This window comes from Empidonax traillii, unplaced genomic scaffold (assembly GCF_003031625.1).
Source record: "Empidonax traillii isolate 1590-97213 ecotype Southwest subspecies unplaced genomic scaffold, ASM303162v1 scaffold142:size1213974, whole genome shotgun sequence".
NCBI classification, from domain to species: Eukaryota; Metazoa; Chordata; class Aves; order Passeriformes; family Tyrannidae; genus Empidonax; species Empidonax traillii.
In genome coordinates this window covers 810,888-829,751 of record NW_020955335.1, presented here as the reverse complement: position 1 = coordinate 829,751, position 18,864 = coordinate 810,888, and the positions used below count along the sequence as shown (strand labels likewise).

At 45.9% G+C, this 18,864-nt stretch overlaps 1 protein-coding gene across 2 annotated transcripts; it reads right to left on the bottom strand.

Annotated features, from left to right (window-relative positions):
• Nucleotides 1-1,841: 1,841 nt before the first annotated feature.
• LOC114057698 (carnosine N-methyltransferase 2) lies at nt 1,842-12,800 on the bottom strand. Of its 2 annotated transcripts, XM_027884329.1 has the most exons (8): nt 12,616-12,800; nt 10,119-10,180; nt 8,590-8,728; nt 6,895-6,947; nt 4,141-4,248; nt 3,904-4,034; nt 3,497-3,590; nt 1,842-2,477 (listed from the first exon to the last, which is right to left on the bottom strand). In XM_027884329.1, exons 1-8 carry the CDS (start codon nt 12,639-12,641, stop codon nt 2,122-2,124), a joined length of 969 nt encoding a protein of 322 aa, XP_027740130.1. In that variant the 5' UTR covers nt 12,642-12,800; the 3' UTR covers nt 1,842-2,121. The 2 variants fall into 2 exon arrangements, with proteins under 2 accessions (XP_027740130.1, XP_027740131.1); XM_027884330.1 differs by lacking the exon at nt 10,119-10,180 and having other exon boundaries at nt 12,616-12,672.
• Nucleotides 12,801-18,864: the final 6,064 nt, after the last annotated feature.

The window sequence follows — 18,864 nt, the reverse complement described above, 5'->3', positions numbered from 1 at the left end:
GGGAGATTGTTCTTTGGAGCTTGAAATGCAAGCCTGGTTTTGGGTGCATTTTGTTTTTCCCTTCCAGATAGAGACCAGAGACATCAGTATCTCTTGGGAATAAACCACAGGAATGCATAGTGGAAGGAGAACAGGGATGGGAACAGTGCTGAGAGCCTGCCCAACAGCCCAGCTTTACTCTCCCTGCCCAGTGCTGGGAGGCAGCACAAGCAAAGGAGATGCCCATAGAATAAACAATGGAATGGATCAAAGGGGGAAGCTTGTGCACAGGTATGGGGTACTCTGGAGGAGGCTGTCCAGTTTTGATTCATGTTTCTTGAACTGACAGCAACAATACCTGCAGACCAGGGTAGAGATATTATGCAGAGAGATATTATGCTACTGTTTTCCAATTACTTCTCTTTTTTTTTTCCCTTACAGGACTTTCAGGAGAAATTGTTGCACTTCACAAAGATGTGATAAAAAACAAACCTAAGAAGTGTACGCCAAAAAAACAAAGGACAGAATGGAGCTACAGTGACTGCCTAGGCTCATTACCTTCTCAGACGGTGCAATGCTACTCCTGGCAGTAACTGCATCTGGGCAGATGGTCAGTGAAGGGGGTGGGATAGGTTTAGCAGCACCAGCAGGACTCTGGATGACAATGACACCTAATGTTTTGCAAGCCAGTGCACTGACCTATGTGTTCATGATGCTGGAACAAGCCAATTGACCCAGACTAGACATCAAGAAGGCAGCAGGACCTGAGCCCCTTCAGGTGCACACAGGTGTGTGTTATCCAGCTTAAGCATGGAAAAATCAGTTCACAGAGATGGGCTCTGTGCCTGCAGGTATTTTCCATCTAAGCTGGTGCTTCCTGCCCTGAGAGCCCTTTGCAGTGAGGCTGGTGTGGCTGCAGGCAGTTTTTCCCCATGTGGTCATTCCAAGGTCTGCAGTGCTCTAAGGCACTAATTGCAGAGCCAAACACCACTGGCATCCTGTGCAGCATCTACCTCTGGAGCTGGCTGCCCTGGCAGCACCTCCTTCAGCCTCCCAAACAACTCAGGACCCTGTGGAAATAGTCTTAACTCTCCTATATTAACATCTTAACCACGTACACCATATTTAAGTATTGTAGGTGCTGGTTTGCTGTGCTTAAGCTTCCTCCTGGGGCTGCAGCACAAAGACAAGCTGCAGCTCACTCACAGGTCCTCCACATCCTCAGGCTCATCTTTCTCACTTACAAGAAACCCTTAATACGCCCATAAAATGGTATTTTGCATGTTTTTTGTTTTTAACTAAATAAGCTCTTTGCTCTTCATTTTCTGTAAGCCCTTATGTGCAGAACAAGATGTGACTTTTTTGGTTTAAGATTGCTTTTATTTTATACAGAGACAAACTGTAGTAAGAAAGTAACAAAATTAATATCTGCCTGAAAGAGCATGTGGCGAGGATCATCCTGGGATCCGAAATACTCTCCAAATAAAAAGGCCGATAAATTTTTAAGACATGTCCATATTGCAAGAGGCTTGGCGCAGTAAATACCTACATTGATAAAACCATTGAAATGGCCTAGTGCAGAGCAACTTTCAGCTCAGGGCTAGGTGCAGGAACATTACCTGGGTGAAAAGCAGCAGGGACATCTTGCTGATTTTGTCCAGCACAAATGGAAGCAATGGGTCCATACACAGGCCAGCACAAGGGCTGCAGCCTCCTCTTGGCTGCAAAGCAGCCCCTGGTCATACAAACACGTCTTTAGGTGTGTAATCATGCTGGCTACATAGAAAAGTGGAAGTCCCAGTGCTGGAAGAACAGACAGGATGCTTACTGTTAAAAAAAAAAACAAACAAGTCCACATAGGCTTTTAGTGAGATGGAGATCTTTACTTTCTGGAAATATTCTCCTAGGGATGGACTAAATAGCCAGGGTGTAATCTTGGCCCTGGTGACCTCATCATGATAAAGAGCTCGTCCCAGTGTGGGGGGCAGCTCTGCTGACACTGGCTGGCAGCGGGAGGCTGCAGCTGAGCCCCAATTTCTTGCCTTTCTTGCCTGCAAGTCACCTTCCTCCTATGCTACACTTTCCTGTGACTGCATCACCCCCCATCCCCGCCCCAGCTTGTCCTCTGCAGTCAGTCTGGCTTTAGGACTCCACCACGATCATGCTGAGGTTGTTGCTGAAGATGATCCTGCCATCCTTGGTGCTGCTGCACTCGGGCTGGCTCAGAGCCTCCCGCAGCCGCTGCCGCAGCGCCGGCGGCGCCGTGCCCACGAAGTCTTTTGTCCCCGTCAGGAAATCGAGCATGAGGCCGCCAGCTGCATCCCCCTCGGTGAAGCACTCGGTGATGTCCCATCCCGACGGGAACTCGTACACGCGGTATTCGACTCCGAGCCTCTTCAGGACATCCGTGATGCCGCTGGAGGTGATGTAGTGGCCGCTGTCGGTGGGAGGCAGGCAGTCTCTGTACTTCTTCCATAAGCTGGCCCACCCACTGCTGTCTGCCAGGGCAGGAGGGGAGGTTACTTTGGCAAAGCCAAGGCAGTCAGACACCAGCTAATGCACCCGCAAAATGATCTGGAAATGCTCCCTCGGTGCTGGCCCAGGCCTTACCAGGACCAGAAGAGTTTTTCCCTTATTTGAATCTACTTATAAAATTCTGTGCCTAGAGAAGGGTAAAACTTTGTTCTCTCTCAGCCCTCTCTCCAAAACTCTGCTGTTTAAAGGAAACTCCTAGGAGATTATCTCCAGCACTGGGATTGCCCAGAAGGAGGGATACACACAGAGGTACCAACATGCTGACCCTGAACATCCACGCTACCTGTTAACTGTCTCTTGGCTAGAATAGTGCAGATGTTTTTATACATCAAACCTTAATTTTAAGTGCACATCGAAGAATATATACCTGGAAAAATAGCCCCAAATAGCAAGAGAAACAGCCTACAGGCAATGTGAGAGAGAGTTTTAATGGTAAACATAGTGAAATTTGATTTATCCACCCCACCGTGAGCCAGGGATTTATGAATGACATAAGGGATAAAGCACTCTATTGTTTTTAATAAGTGCCACCATGTTACAAGTGCCTCTTTTTCCTGTCCTACCATAAAGCCTGCAGCTCTTGGCAGCATCTGTTGTCCTGCTGGGGTCTGGGCCACCACCGTGCAGAGATAAGAGCACCAAAGATGGGCCCACCCAGAGCTCTGGTTGTGTTTTGACAGTGTTGATTTCACTGGGAAAAGGGATTGACCCCCATTCATAAACAGCCACACCTCGGTCTACTAAATCTACTTCATAAGCAGGGAAGCAAGAACACAAAATCTGTGCCTAAGTGGTCCCATCAGACACTGGGGTCCAAGAGGCTAAGCCCAAGATTGCATGCTCCATATGAAATCCAGCACTAGTTTTAGTTATTTATTACAGAATAAGTGCTCCTGAAATCCCCAGGTAAACATCTGTGGCCCTCAAATTCAAAGCTCTTTAAAACTCCAGGAATCAAGAGAAAAAATAAGGTCCCACTTACCTGATAAAATTATGATCAGGAGTTTGCCATGAAGGTCAAGACAGCTGTGGAAAAACTTGATAGTATTGGGAATATCCTCCACACGGTACAGCATCTAGAAGAGACAGTTACACATAGCCATTATGCCTCCTCCACAGTGCAATGACCCTCCAAAGGCTAAACCCTTTCTATAGAGTTGTTTTTAATAGTGCACCAGTTGCTTCCCAGCCTGTCCTGACTCAACACACACATTAAGGGACACTTCACAGGACTGGGCATCGTCAGCTTTGGTGTTTGCGGAGTCCCTGCAGAAGTTATTGCTCATGGGAGAGCTGTGCTAAGCTCTGATCATCCTAACTTCATGCATACAGCAGAAACTAAGGGAGGAGTGAAAGCTAATACTCCTGTGTTAAAGCAATGCCCGTTACCTGGATCATATGGATGAAGTCAAATTTCTTATGGGTGCCTTTCTCTTTCACCTGCTGCTCGTACTCCGAGGAAGTGACCTGGTGCCAAATAAAGGAGACATTCTGCAGGTCTGGAGCTTGATTCACCAGCTCTGTTTTAAAAAGCAGAGAAAACCGTGAATTTCACAAAGCAGCAGAAAAACTCATCTCTCAGATGGATGGTCATCCCTGTAGCCCAGGCAGCAGGTACAGCCTTACCTTTGTAAGCTGCCACGTGCTGCGGGTTGGGCTCCACGATTTCGTTGTCGATAAGGACCCCTGGGTGCACGGACTGCAGTATCCTGATCATTTTCAAATCCTGTTCACCTATTCAATAAACACAATATCATTACTTTAAGTAGGTAAATGTGATGAAAGGATGCCAGAGCATCTGCCACCACTACTGCCAGGAAATCCCCTGAGCAAGCGTGAGGCACGTTTGACCTTGGGGCTCTCACGGTAGAATCTAAACGTGTGTGTATGTGCCTTGCAAATTTAGCTATTACTGCTCCTCTTTTGCTGTCTAAGCTCTGGAGAAGCAAGCAGCAGTCTGTCCTCCTCTCCTAGGAAATTTCCAGCCTTTTTTGATTTCATGCAGTTTTTTTCCCAAGTCTCTAAAGTCCACCTGGTTCACCTGGATCTATGTAAATAAACAGCAGAGGTGGGCACCTTGCAGGGACTTCTGCAAGAGTTCTTGTCTCTAGCTGATGGTGGGGCCTAAAAATAGTCCTGCCTGTGCAAATGTCACACAGAGAGGTCTTGATATGAGATACTGCATCCTCCCTAGCCTTTCAGCTGATGTACCAGCCATGAGAAAATCGTCATCTTCGGCAGGTGTTGCAATAAATAGAATTAAAAGTATCTACCCGTGCCAGCACTACAGAGACCTCCAGGGCAGGAGGAGTCTTTTGAAACTGGAGAAAAAATACCCAAGGCCCCTGAGGAATGAAGTGGCAGCAGTCCAGGGTTGGCCAAAGGCACGAGGGAAGAGGCCACGGCTACGTCAGCTGAAGGCGGGTCCACAGAACAGTATTGCTGACAGGAAGGAAGATCCCCACAGCAAGCAGCTGAATCATTTTAGATAGTCCTAAATTCCAGTTTTCAAGTGCCTGGGGTGGGGAGCACCAGCCCTTAGAGGTGCTGCTGTGGGCTCCCTTCAAGCTCGGAGCAGGTGGGAGGCAAAACATCGCTGCCCCATGACCTGGAGCCACTGATGGTGCCAAGTGGGTATATCAGCAGCAAGTGGGTATCTTAAAAGCTCTTTAAGTTTGGTTTTTTTCACTTCATCTCCGCAAAATTCCTTAGCCCAGTCCTTGCAAAAACAGGTAATAACATCCTCAACTAGGATGTCTGCAGAAAAGAAGCAGTAAAATACAATGCTCCACAGCATGGATTTCTCTGCTCCAGCTTGCCCTGCCAGAAACAACCTTCAGCACTGACCGCAGCAAGACTGGGACAGGAATGAAACCCCTCTGGCAACCAGCAGCCCATGCTTCTGGATCTGGGAAGTTCCAGCCCAGAGTTAACACGGGGTGAGTGAGAAAATGTGATCTGGGCTGAAACACAGGCTTTTAGGATGTGGAGTTGGACACTAATCCCCATTAATATTTTCATCAACTAAACTAATTCTAGGGGCTCTGTGAAACCAGAGTCCACGCCTGGAAAGGTCAGGGATCAGATGTAACCTTTTGCTCAGTGCCATCCCAGCTCACTCCCTGCCCAGACACAGATGGTCAGCTCATGCAGCCGTGGGCCAGCTGAGGGGATGTGGGTCTGTACCACTGCCTTGTCATCGGCGAGGGGCAGTTCGCCAGGAAACACAGGAAACTTTGGAGTTTTTATTTTTGCATTAAAACCTCTTCTGAAAAGGACATAAGGAAAATTAAGGATGGTGCTAAAAGTTCATTTTCCCCTTTGTGTTTCCTTGGAGTCAGGATTTCTGTTTTACATTACCTAATGAAAATAGAGTGTTATTGAGAACTGGAACTGAATGATTTCTTCCTGCTTGCTTTCTCATATGCTCTAACATATTCCCAGTTGAGGAAAACAATCCAATGCTAATTTTCACTTACTCAGGAAAACAAGGGGGGAAAATGTGAGAAAAATACTTTCATTTGAAAGTATTAGCACTTATAATTCATCTGAAAATACTTTTCAAAGCATAAGTAAACTCTGACAAATCAAACTGCTATTTCTTCTCTCTACTTTTTATTTTATCCCAGTTTCCCTAGGAGCAAAGTTAGCTGTTTCACCACTTTTTTTTTGTTTTTTTGGTTTTTTTTAAACATAAATGCACTTAGAATTTTAACTTTAAAGCTATTTTTCCAAAGGATGGGTTTCTCTCTGGGGAAAAATATCATTTGCAGTTAAACCCTACTTTTCACTGGATAAAAACACAGTAGTAACAAAGAAACATGTCTTGAAAAAGCTGATGTAACTGCATGCTAATGATTGTGGCCAGCTGGTTTTGCAGTACTGGGAGCAGGGCATAGCCCAGCCTTGGCCTCTGGGATCCCTAAAAGCAAAACAAAAAGAGAGATTCCTTCAGGTGGGTTGGTCTAAGGAGGACTTTGTGTGGAAGGAACCTCTCTGAAGTCTCTCTGACAAGGTTTGAAGATGCTCTTATACCTAATCAGAAACGGGAGCCCTTGCTTTGAGGCATATAAAGTCAGGTGAGAGTCATCAAGAGCCTGAAACTAAGCTAAAATCATACACATCTCACTGCTCAGAAAGGTTTGAGCAGCAGCATTTCACAAGGGAAATGGGGAAGGAAGGAAGGAAGGAAGGAAGGGAGTGAGGGAGCCTCATTCTCATCCCATCTCCACTCTTCTTTCTGCCCTTCTCTGTTTCATGAGAAGCACTGTCATTAATGCCAGAGTAGTTATCCTCATTGCCCAAAATTTCAATATAACCTTCTGCTTACCCACAGGGACCCCCATTCCCCAGCATGAGCAGTGCTGCCACACTCCTTACCTGTGCCACTTCCAACTCCCAGAACATTTATAGTCGATTTTCCAAGGCCAAGACTGAAAGGATAAGCAGGTGTTACTCAACCACACTATGTCACGTGACTTTTTGTTTTCATTCTTATTGCTTGGACGACATAATGGCCCAGAAATTTCCATGTTATGCACACGAATTGGGATAGAAATTGGAGCATCCCTTCTGAACCCAGCTATAACCCGTGTTGTGGGAGCCAACCCTGTATTAGCAAGCTCACATTTCAAAGTACAGTAGGCACCAGGGTGTAGTGTTTCTCCCCCTTTGCCAGAGAGTTTCCTTCAGGCTGTGGCTGGCACCGTGCAAAAAAGCCTTGGGAATCCCCAGGGCAAAGGGCTCTCTTTGGGGGTAGTGGGGCTGTGCCTGGCTGGGGTGGGCACTGTTGGGAATGCAGGGACAAGGTGGGCTAGGGAGAGCCTCTGCACCCTCAGGAGACAATATTGGATATAAATACCCAGAAAAAGCAAAACCATCAGGCTATCCAAGTGATTGGAAATCACAGAATGTGCCGAGTCAGAAAGGACCCACAAATCATCTCCTATCAACATTAATCTTGGTTTAAAATTGGGAGAAAGGTTAGAATCTCCAATAACTTTTATCTTGGAAAAATTACTTATTAAAGGACTCCAGTCATGTGGTTCATAGCAGAATATTTAATAACAGCCTGGCTCAAGGATGAGGGGCCATGCTCTTGCTTTATAGCTTAATTCTGCTCTTGGGCATGGACTGTGCTGGGGAATTGAGTTTCCCATACACAGTCTCAGGAGACACCACAGCAATGACTCCACGAGAGTGGAATGAGCAGCAGATCCTGAAGGGTGTGAGTAGTCAAGGAGCCTTAACCCTAATGAGGGTCAAGACCCTTTGACAGACACACAATCAGCATCATAGAAAGCCACAAGGTTTTGCATTGTTTAAATTCACAATAAAAATTTCCCAATACACTCTTCTAATTATTATAATTTTATTGCTTATTTTTTATCTATATCTGATCCGGAGAATAAAAAAAATTGACTGCCTAAACTTTTTTCTCAATGGAGAATACAGTTGCTGTAACATCCAAAAATTACCCAGACTTGAAAGGGCTTTCTTATGGTTTAGATCTAGGCTGTTCTGAAATTATCTGCAGTTATCCAGTCTTAATATGTTACATCAGTACTTCACAAAACTGATTATCATTTGCTACTTAAGCAATGCAAATCGACTTAGGATAGAAATAAGGAAGTCTTAGGGGATTGAGAAAACCAAGAATTAGTCACTAGAAGAGAATTAGAAATATGTTTTTGTTTAGATGGTGTGTGATGAAGTCCCAAAAGCAGGGAGAGAGCACATGAGAGCTTTCTTTTGAAAAAAACAAACAACCGAAAAACCCCCAACTTAATCCTTGGAAAATCAGCTAATGAAAAGAGATGGACATGAAAATGAGGTTTTGATTCTTTCCTTAACATAAGCCAAGAGGCAGCACAGTGTATTAATTGAAATAGCACATACTCTGGAGTCATTAGGCAGAATATCCTAAAACTCACTATCGGGGGATTTAAAACTGAAAATCATTAAAGTTCATTCTTGCCCCCAAAAAACCCTTAAATGTGTTTGCTGACCCTTGTATGCAGGTTGCCCTCCCAGGATAACAGATGGCTTTCCCAGCTGGGTGGAAGCAATCCTTACCCAGCCACAATGTTGGGCAGTTGTTCCTTGTTGAACTCATCCATGCACTGGTGCTCTGTTGAATGATCCAAAAATGACTTAAAGGCCTCCACATACTCCTCAGCTGTGAGGCTTCTCATGGAAGGGATCGTATACAGCTCTTGAGAAACAAATATGGATTGCATGTCAGTGGTTTCAAGGCAAGTGAAGGCTCAAAGCACTTACCTCATGGAAGAAACCCAACCCAACCCAACAGGAGAGAGAGATTTGGGAAGACGATGCAGAGGATGCACTTTCCAACCTCTTCACACTCATGGCTTGAAAATAATTTCTGGACATCCTTTGACATCAGCATTTTTGTTAAGTGCCTCATCACTAGCGGGAAGCCTGAGGAAAAAGTCTCCAAAATGCTTAGGCAGATATGGGGACTGGAGGGATTTTCTGGAAGACTTAAGAGGAGATTTTTTGAAGGGAATTGCACAGCAGGTCCACACTTGGTGGGGAGCCCATCACTTGTGCCCATGCTGGACAGTGTAACTGAGATGGGCAGCTACTGACACACTTCCCAGGAGAGGTGATGCAACACAAAAACTGCCACCTGCGGCTGAAGCAAAAATAGTCAACCCTGTTGCACCTCATTTCTGACTGTCATCGGCACGGGACTGAAATGGGCTGCCAGGGAGGTGAATTCCCTGCTGGGAACTGCAGCTCATGGCCAGGAGGACAACTGATATCAAAACATTTCATCTGAATGGGCTCATGTTCAAATGTGATAGGCCAAGATTTCTCTCTCAGAGTCAAAACCAGGAATACTCCAGGGGTTGCAAGCAATTATTGTAAAAACTCCCTTTCCTGCTGTCTCATCCTAACAACAGAGCTGTTGCCAGGGCACAAGCTCTGGCCAAATGTTTGGGTGTGAGCAGCTACAACAGGACTAAGACCAGAGGCTCACAAGAAGATGCCCTGCAGCTGGGTACTGGCTCTGGCTCTGTCTCAAGTAGAGGGCTGCAGTAGGAAGGCAGTTGTAGTGCCAACCTCAATGTGCGAGATCAACGTTAAAAAGGCATCATTCAGTGGGGAAAAAATCAGCTTTTCCTCCTAGAGAAAATGAGGATGAAGAGCAGGACTCAGTAGAACATCATCATCCTCATTTTTGCCTTTCAGGGAGCTACTTTCTTATCATCTGCTCTTAGTTGCCACTAATAAGAAAACTATGTATGTCTCATCCAGGACTGTGCAATCTCAAACTGAATGACTCTGCTGTTTCCAAAACCACACGTCACTGACAGCTGTGTTTCTGGTCCAGAAAAATATCAACATCTACCCTCAACAATTTGAACTAAACCCTAACATAAACCTGAAAGCACCTAAATGCAGTCAGTTTACCTTCCTGCTTATTTTCTTTTTTTTTTTAAAACAGTCTCTAATTGTTTAAAATTGTCTATTTTTTTTTAAACAATCTCTAATTCCAAAAGAATTAAAATATGTTTAAAGTGATATTATGCTGAGTGGGCATTTTACTTTATTCTCCTTTTTTTTCTCCCAAATACCTGAATTATCGTGTTGAGTTGTCAGAATCTCTGCTTCAAAGTTCATGCTGGGGAAACTATTCCTGTAAGGAAATTATAGCATTTCAGTTATTTGAAGAACCTGTATGCTTTTTTGAAGCTGCATTGAAAATGCAGAACAAAGGGAAGATGCTCCAGGACAGATTTTCCTCTCCTGATAATCAATGATACTTTTTTCTTTTTTAGTAAAGAAAGTCAAAACTTCATTGTTAGCTGATCATAGAATCTTAGAATATTTTGAATGGAAAGGGGCCTTAAAGCTCAGCTTGTCCCAAACTCCTGCCATGGGCAGGGACACCTTTCACTAGCCCAGGTTGCTCCAAGGCCCATCCAACCTGGCCTTGGGGGATCGGGCATCCAGAACTGGCCACCTGCACCAGTGTTTGTCTGAGATGCGTTGTGGAAGTTTTCATATCCCAGCAAAATCATTAACCTGTCACTGCAGTTGAAGGTATTAGACTGATATTACACACTCTGTGAAACCTTGAATCATGGGTGGAATAGAAGAAAGAGCAGTGAAATTAGGAGAAAGTCACAGTGAGCATCACCATCTGAAGTGCTAAAATATCTGCTTGGCCTGTTGTTTCAGGGACCTTTTTGCTTTGCTTTTTTTGCCTTTTTTGGGGGTTTGTTTTTGTTTTTGTTTTTTTTTGTTTGGTTGGTTGGGGTTTTTTGTTTTGGTTTGGTTTGGGTTTTTTGTTTGGTTTGGTTTGGGGGTTTTTGTTGGGGTTTTTTTTGTTTGGCTTTTTTTACTGGCTGCAAATATTACACCAGGTAACTTGAAGAAAGTACTTGCTGAAAGGAAAAAATGTTTTCATTCAGTTACATGTTTTCATTCTTTGTGAAGACTTCCAGCAATGGAGTCACATCTTGTTTGCTTTGAAAACTTGCCTCATCTATAAAACAGGGATGAGGTGCCACTGGATAAAGGAAGGGAGGAAATTAAACTGGAGCAAGGACCTCGCTTCTGCAAACAAAGTGTTGAGCTGAGGCTGTCTATGCAAAGGGAATAGTCACCTCCTGGGTAACCACATTTCAGTATGGAGATGCACAGCAAGACTTAAGGGTGATATTCCTGTATAACCTCTGTATAACCTCACACATCTCTGCTCTCAAAACCTTGCTGTTAGAAAACGCTTCATGAGAAGCAGCACAGTTCTCTGCCATGGAAAAAAATCCCAAGTGAAGAAGAAACAAGGTAGGAGGTGGAAAAGTAAAGAAGGGAGTCTTGTGGTGGGGCTTTGAGGTACAAATATGTAACAGCTTGCTGGAGGTAGCAAGGAAGTGGCCACAGGTGCAAATACCACACTGCTTGGGTCGATGGAGGCAAGAAAGGACTGAGATGTCCCTGAAGCCTTGGAGATGCTGAGGCACTGCCAGAGTCCTGCAAGAGCAGTTGATTTCATCTGAGTTCAGTACCAAAGCCAAGTAATTATCTCCCATAAGAAACTTCAAAGGTCTTGGTATAACTGCCTTGACCTCACCTCTCCCCAGGAAAGGTCTCGCAGAAGTTCAGCAGGAACAAGCCTGAACTCAGCCCACCTCCATAAGCTCCAGCTTGGCTGCAGGCCAGTCCCTCCAATTTCACTCAACCCTCTTCCATCTCTGCCCGCCAATACAGAGGACTATTTTGTCTCCTCAGCTGGCTCAACTCAGCAAAATGGTTTTCAGAACAAATGTCCCACTAAAATGCTGAGGAGTAGCATGGCACGCCGTGTTCCCCTGGCTTCCCCAGAGGAATAGCTCCATTTCTGACCGGTCAAAAGTTTCCAGCCATGCCAGGAGACCTGCCAGGTGACCTGGGCAGACTGCAGCACAGGAATTCACCAGGACGAATGATGCCAAGATAACTCTTCCACTGACACTTTTGCCATTTCTCCCCAAGCAGGGGTTGGATTCTAAGACTGATTAACACTTGTTGGTGGCAAGGTAAAATGGGAACAAATGGACTTCCTCTGAAATCTGGCTTAAAATTTAGATCCTAAAATTTGAATACAACGTTTTGGGCTGGTGCTGCCCACCCCAGGGCCCCAGTATCCCACAGCAGGACCGAGCTGGTGACTGCCAGGGAGTGGGATGCTCACAGGCTGCTGGTCCTGCCACAGCTCCCAGCTAAGATGGAGCTTGTATTAACAAGGCTAAACCTCTTCCCTCCACGAACAGAGTAGGATGCATTATGGACTGCAGGTGCAGGGCACAGAGGGAATTTACAGTGTTGCTTTAAGTGGTGCAGCCCCTCTAAGCTGAAGAAGTTTTTTCTAGGAGTACAAATTGCAAGAATATCTTCATAACTCATATACGTTTCATTATACCTAAACTCAGGCTGCAAAGGGGCTAAAGGTCTCCTTCCTTAGCCCCCGTCCCTCCCAGGACATGGGCACATCTGCTGCCACTCTCACCTTATACACACCCATCTGTGATACAGAAGCAGCGGGATGTTGGGGAAATATCATCCCACTCCCTGCCAAAACCCACTAACCTCTTCACCTCCGGGGTCGGGTCCATTGTCGGTGCGGATGCTATCCAGGGACGCAGGAGCTGGACTCTGATGATCCTTGTGGGTCCCTCCCAGCTCAGAATACTCTGTGCTTGTGTGACACAGCAGCTGGGCACGGGGCCGGGGCTCAGCCCCTAGGTTAGCATGTCCACCTGCCGCCCGCACCGCGCCGGGCGCTCAAACTCCGCGGGGCTGGGAGTGACCCGGGAGCGCTTCCACGGCTCTGCCGGCACCTGTCGGGACAGGCAGCGTCACTGGGGCGAGGGGGGGAAACCCGAGCCCCGCGGGGAAGGAGCGAGGGGCCGGGGCGGGCAGCGAGCGGGGCCCGACGTCCGCAGGGATGTCCTCATGGCGCGGGGGCTGCGCTGCGGTCAGCGGGGAGAGAAACAAAAAAAAAGGGACACATTGAGACTTCCAAAACTTTGAAGCCTGAGTGGAAGTGGTTAAGGAGTGTCTGGACGGACCGGAGGCTATTTGCGTTCACTTTTTAATATGCCGTGAAACCTTTCTCCGTGCTCGCCGCCCTGGGCAGGAATGGACGCTTTCCTGCATCCTTGCCGCACTGCTGCCTGATGGATGGGGCATGCACTGAGGGATCCCTGCTTTCTCCAGGGAGAAGAGGAGCTCACTGACTGCCCAGAGACCTGAGCAAGTGATTTTTCTATCTCTGATTCAGGGGGAAATGGGGCATAATGGCAGCAGCTCTTGCGAGCTCTGCAGCCCCACAGTGGGGCAGCCTGGCACACTCCCGGTCCTGCCCCACGAAGGGAACAGGGGTGGGCGGGAAGTTAGGACGGGGGGCAGCGAGCCCAGCCTACCCCCTCTCTGCTTGCTAAACCGCAGGGATTAGAAAAGGAAACCTTTTCCTGGGACAGCTGTCCAAGAAGGCAGAGGTGGCTGGAGGTCCCCAGGAGGGGATGACACAGCAGAAGGTGCAGTGGTCACTGTTCCAAATAAAGGAAATCATCCTGAGTGTCCCCTGCACCCAGCATCACCTTTTCCCCTGCCCACATCCACAGGACTGATGCTCCTTTTGCCTAAAATGTAATAACAAAAATGTAAAAAAAAAAAAAGGATTAGTGACTTTCTATTTCCAAGTGAGGTCCTCTTGTGGAAAAAGCAGCATTAGGACTCTCTTAACTTCCTTCCCCTGAGGGTAATGGGTAAAATAGATTTAGCAGATGACAGATAAAGCCTCATCCCTTGCTGAGCTAACCAAAACACTGCCTGCCCAGCACAGATCCCTAAGATCAGAGACCTCAAGTGGGGAGGCTTCACCATCAAGTGACCTGCCTTGATTAAGCCTAGATTTGGCTTCCAAATGGATTCAAGTTATCCCCCCCAAGGTAGGTCCGCAGCAGCACATTAAGCTAGAAATGACGGCACTGCTACTCCCAACCAAAATATTCCAAATATTTACTGAAATATTTTGAATAGGTGAGGAAAGACAAGAACCTCTTTGCTAGATCTAAAGTGCAGATTTCGCTCCATTCGACCATCTGAGCAATGATTTTTACATCAGTCAATTCAATCCCTAAACATTCCTACCAGAGGTGCCAGCTCCCAGACACCAGCTGAGCACCAGTGGATGCACCTGGAATGTCTCAGCTGCCTCATGACCCCCAGCCACCTCTGCCTTGTCCCAGCTAAGCCACCCCTCCATTCCCCCATGACAACGCCAGGGATGGACACCCCGCAGGTCCCGGCAGGAAGCCATACCTCCCCAGAGCAACAGGAGCTGTTGAGAAATCTCCAGCATCCAGGAGCTGCACAGCCCTTGGAAACCTCCCTGTAGATCCAGGGTGTACTGATGCCCCTCCTTGTCCCCTTGTGTCCCTCCCAGCTCCAGGAGCCCACGTAGGCGCATGCCACAACTGAGCCGGCATTAGCCTACAACAACAGCCTTTGTTCCCCGGTGCTGGAAACAACGGGACATTGTGGGCAGCTGCCCTCGCTGGCAGGAATTGGCAGCGGGGTGGCTTTGGAGGATGTACCCTCTGCAAGCCGTGTTTTCGGGTGTTCTGGTGAGCTCGTGACTAAATCCGCTCTGAACTCTGTTTGCCGTGCAAATCGAAAAAGCTGGGTTTTGATCGGTGAGGTGCTGGCTAAAGCTAGAGCCGGGCTGCAGGGAGAGAAAAACAAAGAAACTATGTTTATCCCCACACGCTGCTGCTGCAGAGGTCAGTTTTGGGCTGATCCAGCAGTAAAAGATTCTTCACTTTCCCCAGGGCAAGCAGTGCCTGAGGCTGGCACTGCCCATGGCCTCAAGCCCCCTCCGTGTTCCATCTGCATCATCCCATCATGACAAGCTTGGACCTGCATCTCCAGGTGGGAAAGCCTGGATATTCAGAAATCAAATTTCAATGACTTTATCTTCTAAATAATGAACAACTTTTAGGCTGATGAATGCCAGGAAGGTCCTTGGCATTTTTACAGTGGGGTTGGAACTAGATGGTCTTTAAGGTCCCTTCCAACCCAAACTAGCCTTTAATTCTATGATTAGTTGTTTATTTTTTGAGACCCTTTCCGCTCCAGGGCAACTGATTAATTAACTAATTAATAAAATTCTTTTTGTGTAACTGTAAGTTTTTTTGTGTCACTAATTTTCTTGTGAGCAGAGGTCTTCCCTTCTGCAGCAGTGTTCCCTTTTTTTAATGAAAATGTTTTCATTGCTATATATTTTCAGTTTTCTAGACATATCTCCCAAAATACAGCCAGCAGTTTCTTTACTCTCCTAAGTGAAATATTTGGTGCAAACATGTTATTCTGCGTCAAGCAAGTTCCGGTAAATAGGAAGATAACCAGAAATTTTGTAGCTCCCATTTTCCTGATAGTCAAAGAGAAGATTTCTCATTAAAGGAGAAGTTTTTTTTTTTTTTTTTGCTTTAATCCTATTAAATATTTAACATCTGGGAAGCAATAGGTCTTGGAGTTTGAGCAACAGTATTTGATTTTTATATGTGGGCACAGGATATTTTCCTATAGGAAAAAGAATATGATTTCTGATAAATACTGAAAAAACTCAACATCACAGAAACAGAACCCATCCATCTTTGGAAGCAAGAGCTGCTAGGCTCCAGTAAAGTTTGTATTTGACCTCCCAAAGAACCTGAAGTATCTGGGTCTGAACATCAATTTTTTTTTTTTTTTTAACACAGCCCTCTTGCCTTTTCATTAAAGCCTGGGTGCTGGTTCGGTTCTTCCAGACCTTTTAAAACAACCCTTCTCAAACCATTTGACTAGAGGTCATAACTCATGTAGTTGTAATTACAGAGCCAAGGAGAGGGCAGAGGGAGAGTCTGATGTGGCTGCCTGCAGAAAAGGCTCTTTTATTCAAGGTGAAGACCAGCTTTGCTCTACAGACTATACAGTATTCAAGAAAAAAAAAAATGTCTCTGAGAGCAAAGGTAGGTATGGTAAAATGTGCCTTTTACCCCTCAAGAGCTTGCCTGTCTTCAGCCAGGAAAACACACTCAGAATTCAAATTTCCCTGTAGCTGCCAATAGCATGTGCTGGGAGTGCAGCCTCAGCAGGATTAAACACTTCCAAAAGGCACAGTGCTCCAGAACAGGGGTATCTGCAAACCCTGCTGTACCAAAATGTGAGGAATTGCTAGCAAAAGATTTTGTCCCTAGCTCAAAATCAGCAGTGCAAGTAATAAGGTCTGGAGACTGCTCCTTGAGAAGTTTTTCTGGTTCAAGAGGATGAACTAAAGGGAACAGGGGTTTTTTTGGTAAGAAGGCTGTGAAAAAGAACCCTCACAGGGCTGGGAGGGCTGAGGAGGCATCTGCAGGGAGCTTGGTGTCACAGGAGATTGGCTTCATGTTAAGGCTTCTCAGCAGTGCTGGTGTGCTAATTTGTTGCTCCTGTGCTTTGGAAGGGTTCACCCACCAGCCCGTAACTGGAAGCAAGTAAGTATGCAGATGCAGGAGTTACAGGTGAGCAGTCTGGAGCAATCACAACATGTTGCAAAATGATGCAAACTGCTGCAGACGCATGTACCCACCAGTGCTCTGCTTCCATATGGGCCATAAAGAAGTCAGAGAGCAGGTAACACAAAAGAAGCCCTGAATTATTGTGACTGATTACGTTTCAATTGCACCTGAAATGAAGGATCAGAATTTAAATTCCTTTTACTTACGTCCTCTTGAAGAAAGGCTGGGCCCAGCCATCACAGCAGAAGTGACACCACACCACCTCCGAAGGGAAGGGGCCTGACCAATTGTAGCAGCCAAAGTACCCCAGGAGAAGCCATCCTGCCAGGCAAAAGTCTGTTACAAAACTGGAATATTTCCTGGAAAGTAAATAAGATGATGAGTCACCTTTTCTCTGGGTAAACACAGAGAGTAAGAGATGGGACAGTGGGAATGAATCCAATGGGAGACTCTCACCTTTCACAGTAGTTCTGACTGCTCTTCTGTGAATGTTTCTGGTCTCTCCCAATCTTAGAGTATGCTTAACTAAATTTGCACTTCTTTGTAAGTTAGGTTAAAGTTTCCTTGCCATTGGTGGTAAGTTCTGCCATCTCTCAAACCTGAGGAATGTTTGTAAAAATAGAACAAACCAAGCAGCTTTGGCTAATCAAGTTCAGCAACATGAATTGTCTATCATTCAGCAGATTGCAGTAACAGAGGAGACTATGTCAAAACGAAAGAACTACAGACTTATTTTACCAAAAGCCACTAGATGGGGATGAAAGGACATTTTTCTGATCTCTGTTACACATGGATCCCGTTATGCTAAGCTCAAGCTGGCCTTTCCCGCTCACACGGGCTGCTGTTGTCTTTGCTTTTTGTTTTTAGGAGCTGACAGAGGTCATTTGGAAACTTATCACTCGCTGAGTTCTCATCCTGTAAGGAATCAGGCCTCAGGCAGCCGTTACACTGCGATTATTGCTTGCTGAATATTATTTCCTGCACCAAGACTCAGCGGAGGGAAGAGTGAAGGATTTGGCTTTCAGTTTGCGGATTAGTCTTCTTTTATAGGCTGTGGAAAGGAAAAGCACTTTATATTGAACACAGTGAGGGGAAAAAAGTGTATTCAGCAAACTGGTAATCTCTGAAAATGTCCATACTTTGGAATGGTTACTGTTGAAAAAAGCCGGGAGATTTCCTCAGGCTCAATAGTCAAACCTCTGGGTATTTTTTTCCTTAGTTTCTCCTCCTTTAAAAGCCGTGGTTCTCCTATGAATAAGAGAGATAAAGTCAGAAAAATTGGTTTGGCGGAGTTGTAGGCAGGATCAGCCCCTGCTCTCCGGGGCAGAAGCACTCCACAGATGTATTCCATGAGCACATACAGGCTGCAGGAGTTCGTGCAATGCATAAGCAATGCTATGGGAGTAGGGAGTGAGGAGGGCTCCAGTTATAAAGTAAATGTCAGCTCTGACCTCCACTAACCTCGGGCTTCTGCAGTGACCACCCACTCTTACTGTTTTACCTTAAGTGTCAGGGTATTTGGTGCTTGTATTAATTCCATGTTCCTGGAGTCAGGTGCATATAAAAAAAAAACCCTCTTCTAGCAAATTTTTAACAGTAAAAATTCCAGATTCAGGGGCATGTTGAGGTACCCAAAACGCACTCCAGGGTTCAAAACACAGAAGATGCTTTGAAAGAAATACAAAAATTATTAATTTTAAAGCAATTTAATGAAACTTTCAGCGGTTGGCAGGGAGGTAAAGGGGGTTTCAGGGTGTCTTGGTGAGTCTGAGAAAAAAGGTTCTGGTAAATACCAGAGAAGACAATTAAGTTTCTATCATAATATTGAATTGAGAGAACTGGGAGAACCATTCAAATACTTAAGTGATGAAATATCTTTCCTACTCCATATGTTGAAACATGGAGCTAATGCTGCCAGTTCATGGCAATCCATATTTTAAGGATTGGGAAGGCAGAGACAGTGGGGACTGCCTGGTGGTTTCAATTGCATCTCCTCTAATTGCTGAAAACTGACTGCTATGTTTCATTAAACATAAACAGAAGTGCAACTGCTTTTCCTGGGTGAGAGGGTAGAGGGGTTGAAGGAGCACTGGGATGGCAGCAGTGGCTTTGTCCCTGCTCTCTCTAACTCTTGGATACTACAGGCCTGGAGCCCATCAGGTGCTGTGCACCTTCCCCACCAGGGTGTTCCTAACAGCTTCAGCAGGTTCTGCAGAATCCACCTGCTTTTCCTCCTGTGATTTTTCCTCACTGCTTAGTAGTCTCCTCACGGTGACAACAAAATGTCTGTTTTCCA

Bases quoted from the DNA above. Each gene is read 5' to 3' on its own strand.
- LOC114057698 (XM_027884329.1), bottom strand. From the start codon at position 12,641: ATGGACCCGACCCCGGAGGTGAAGAG. The intron at 6,948-8,589 runs GTAAGGATTGCT...TTATCCTTTCAG, and splicing joins CTGCCCAACATTGTGGCTGG to TCTTGGCCTTGGAAAATCGA. The intron at 4,035-4,140 runs GTAAGGCTGTAC...TTTTTAAAACAG, and splicing joins GCACGTGGCAGCTTACAAAG to AGCTGGTGAATCAAGCTCCA.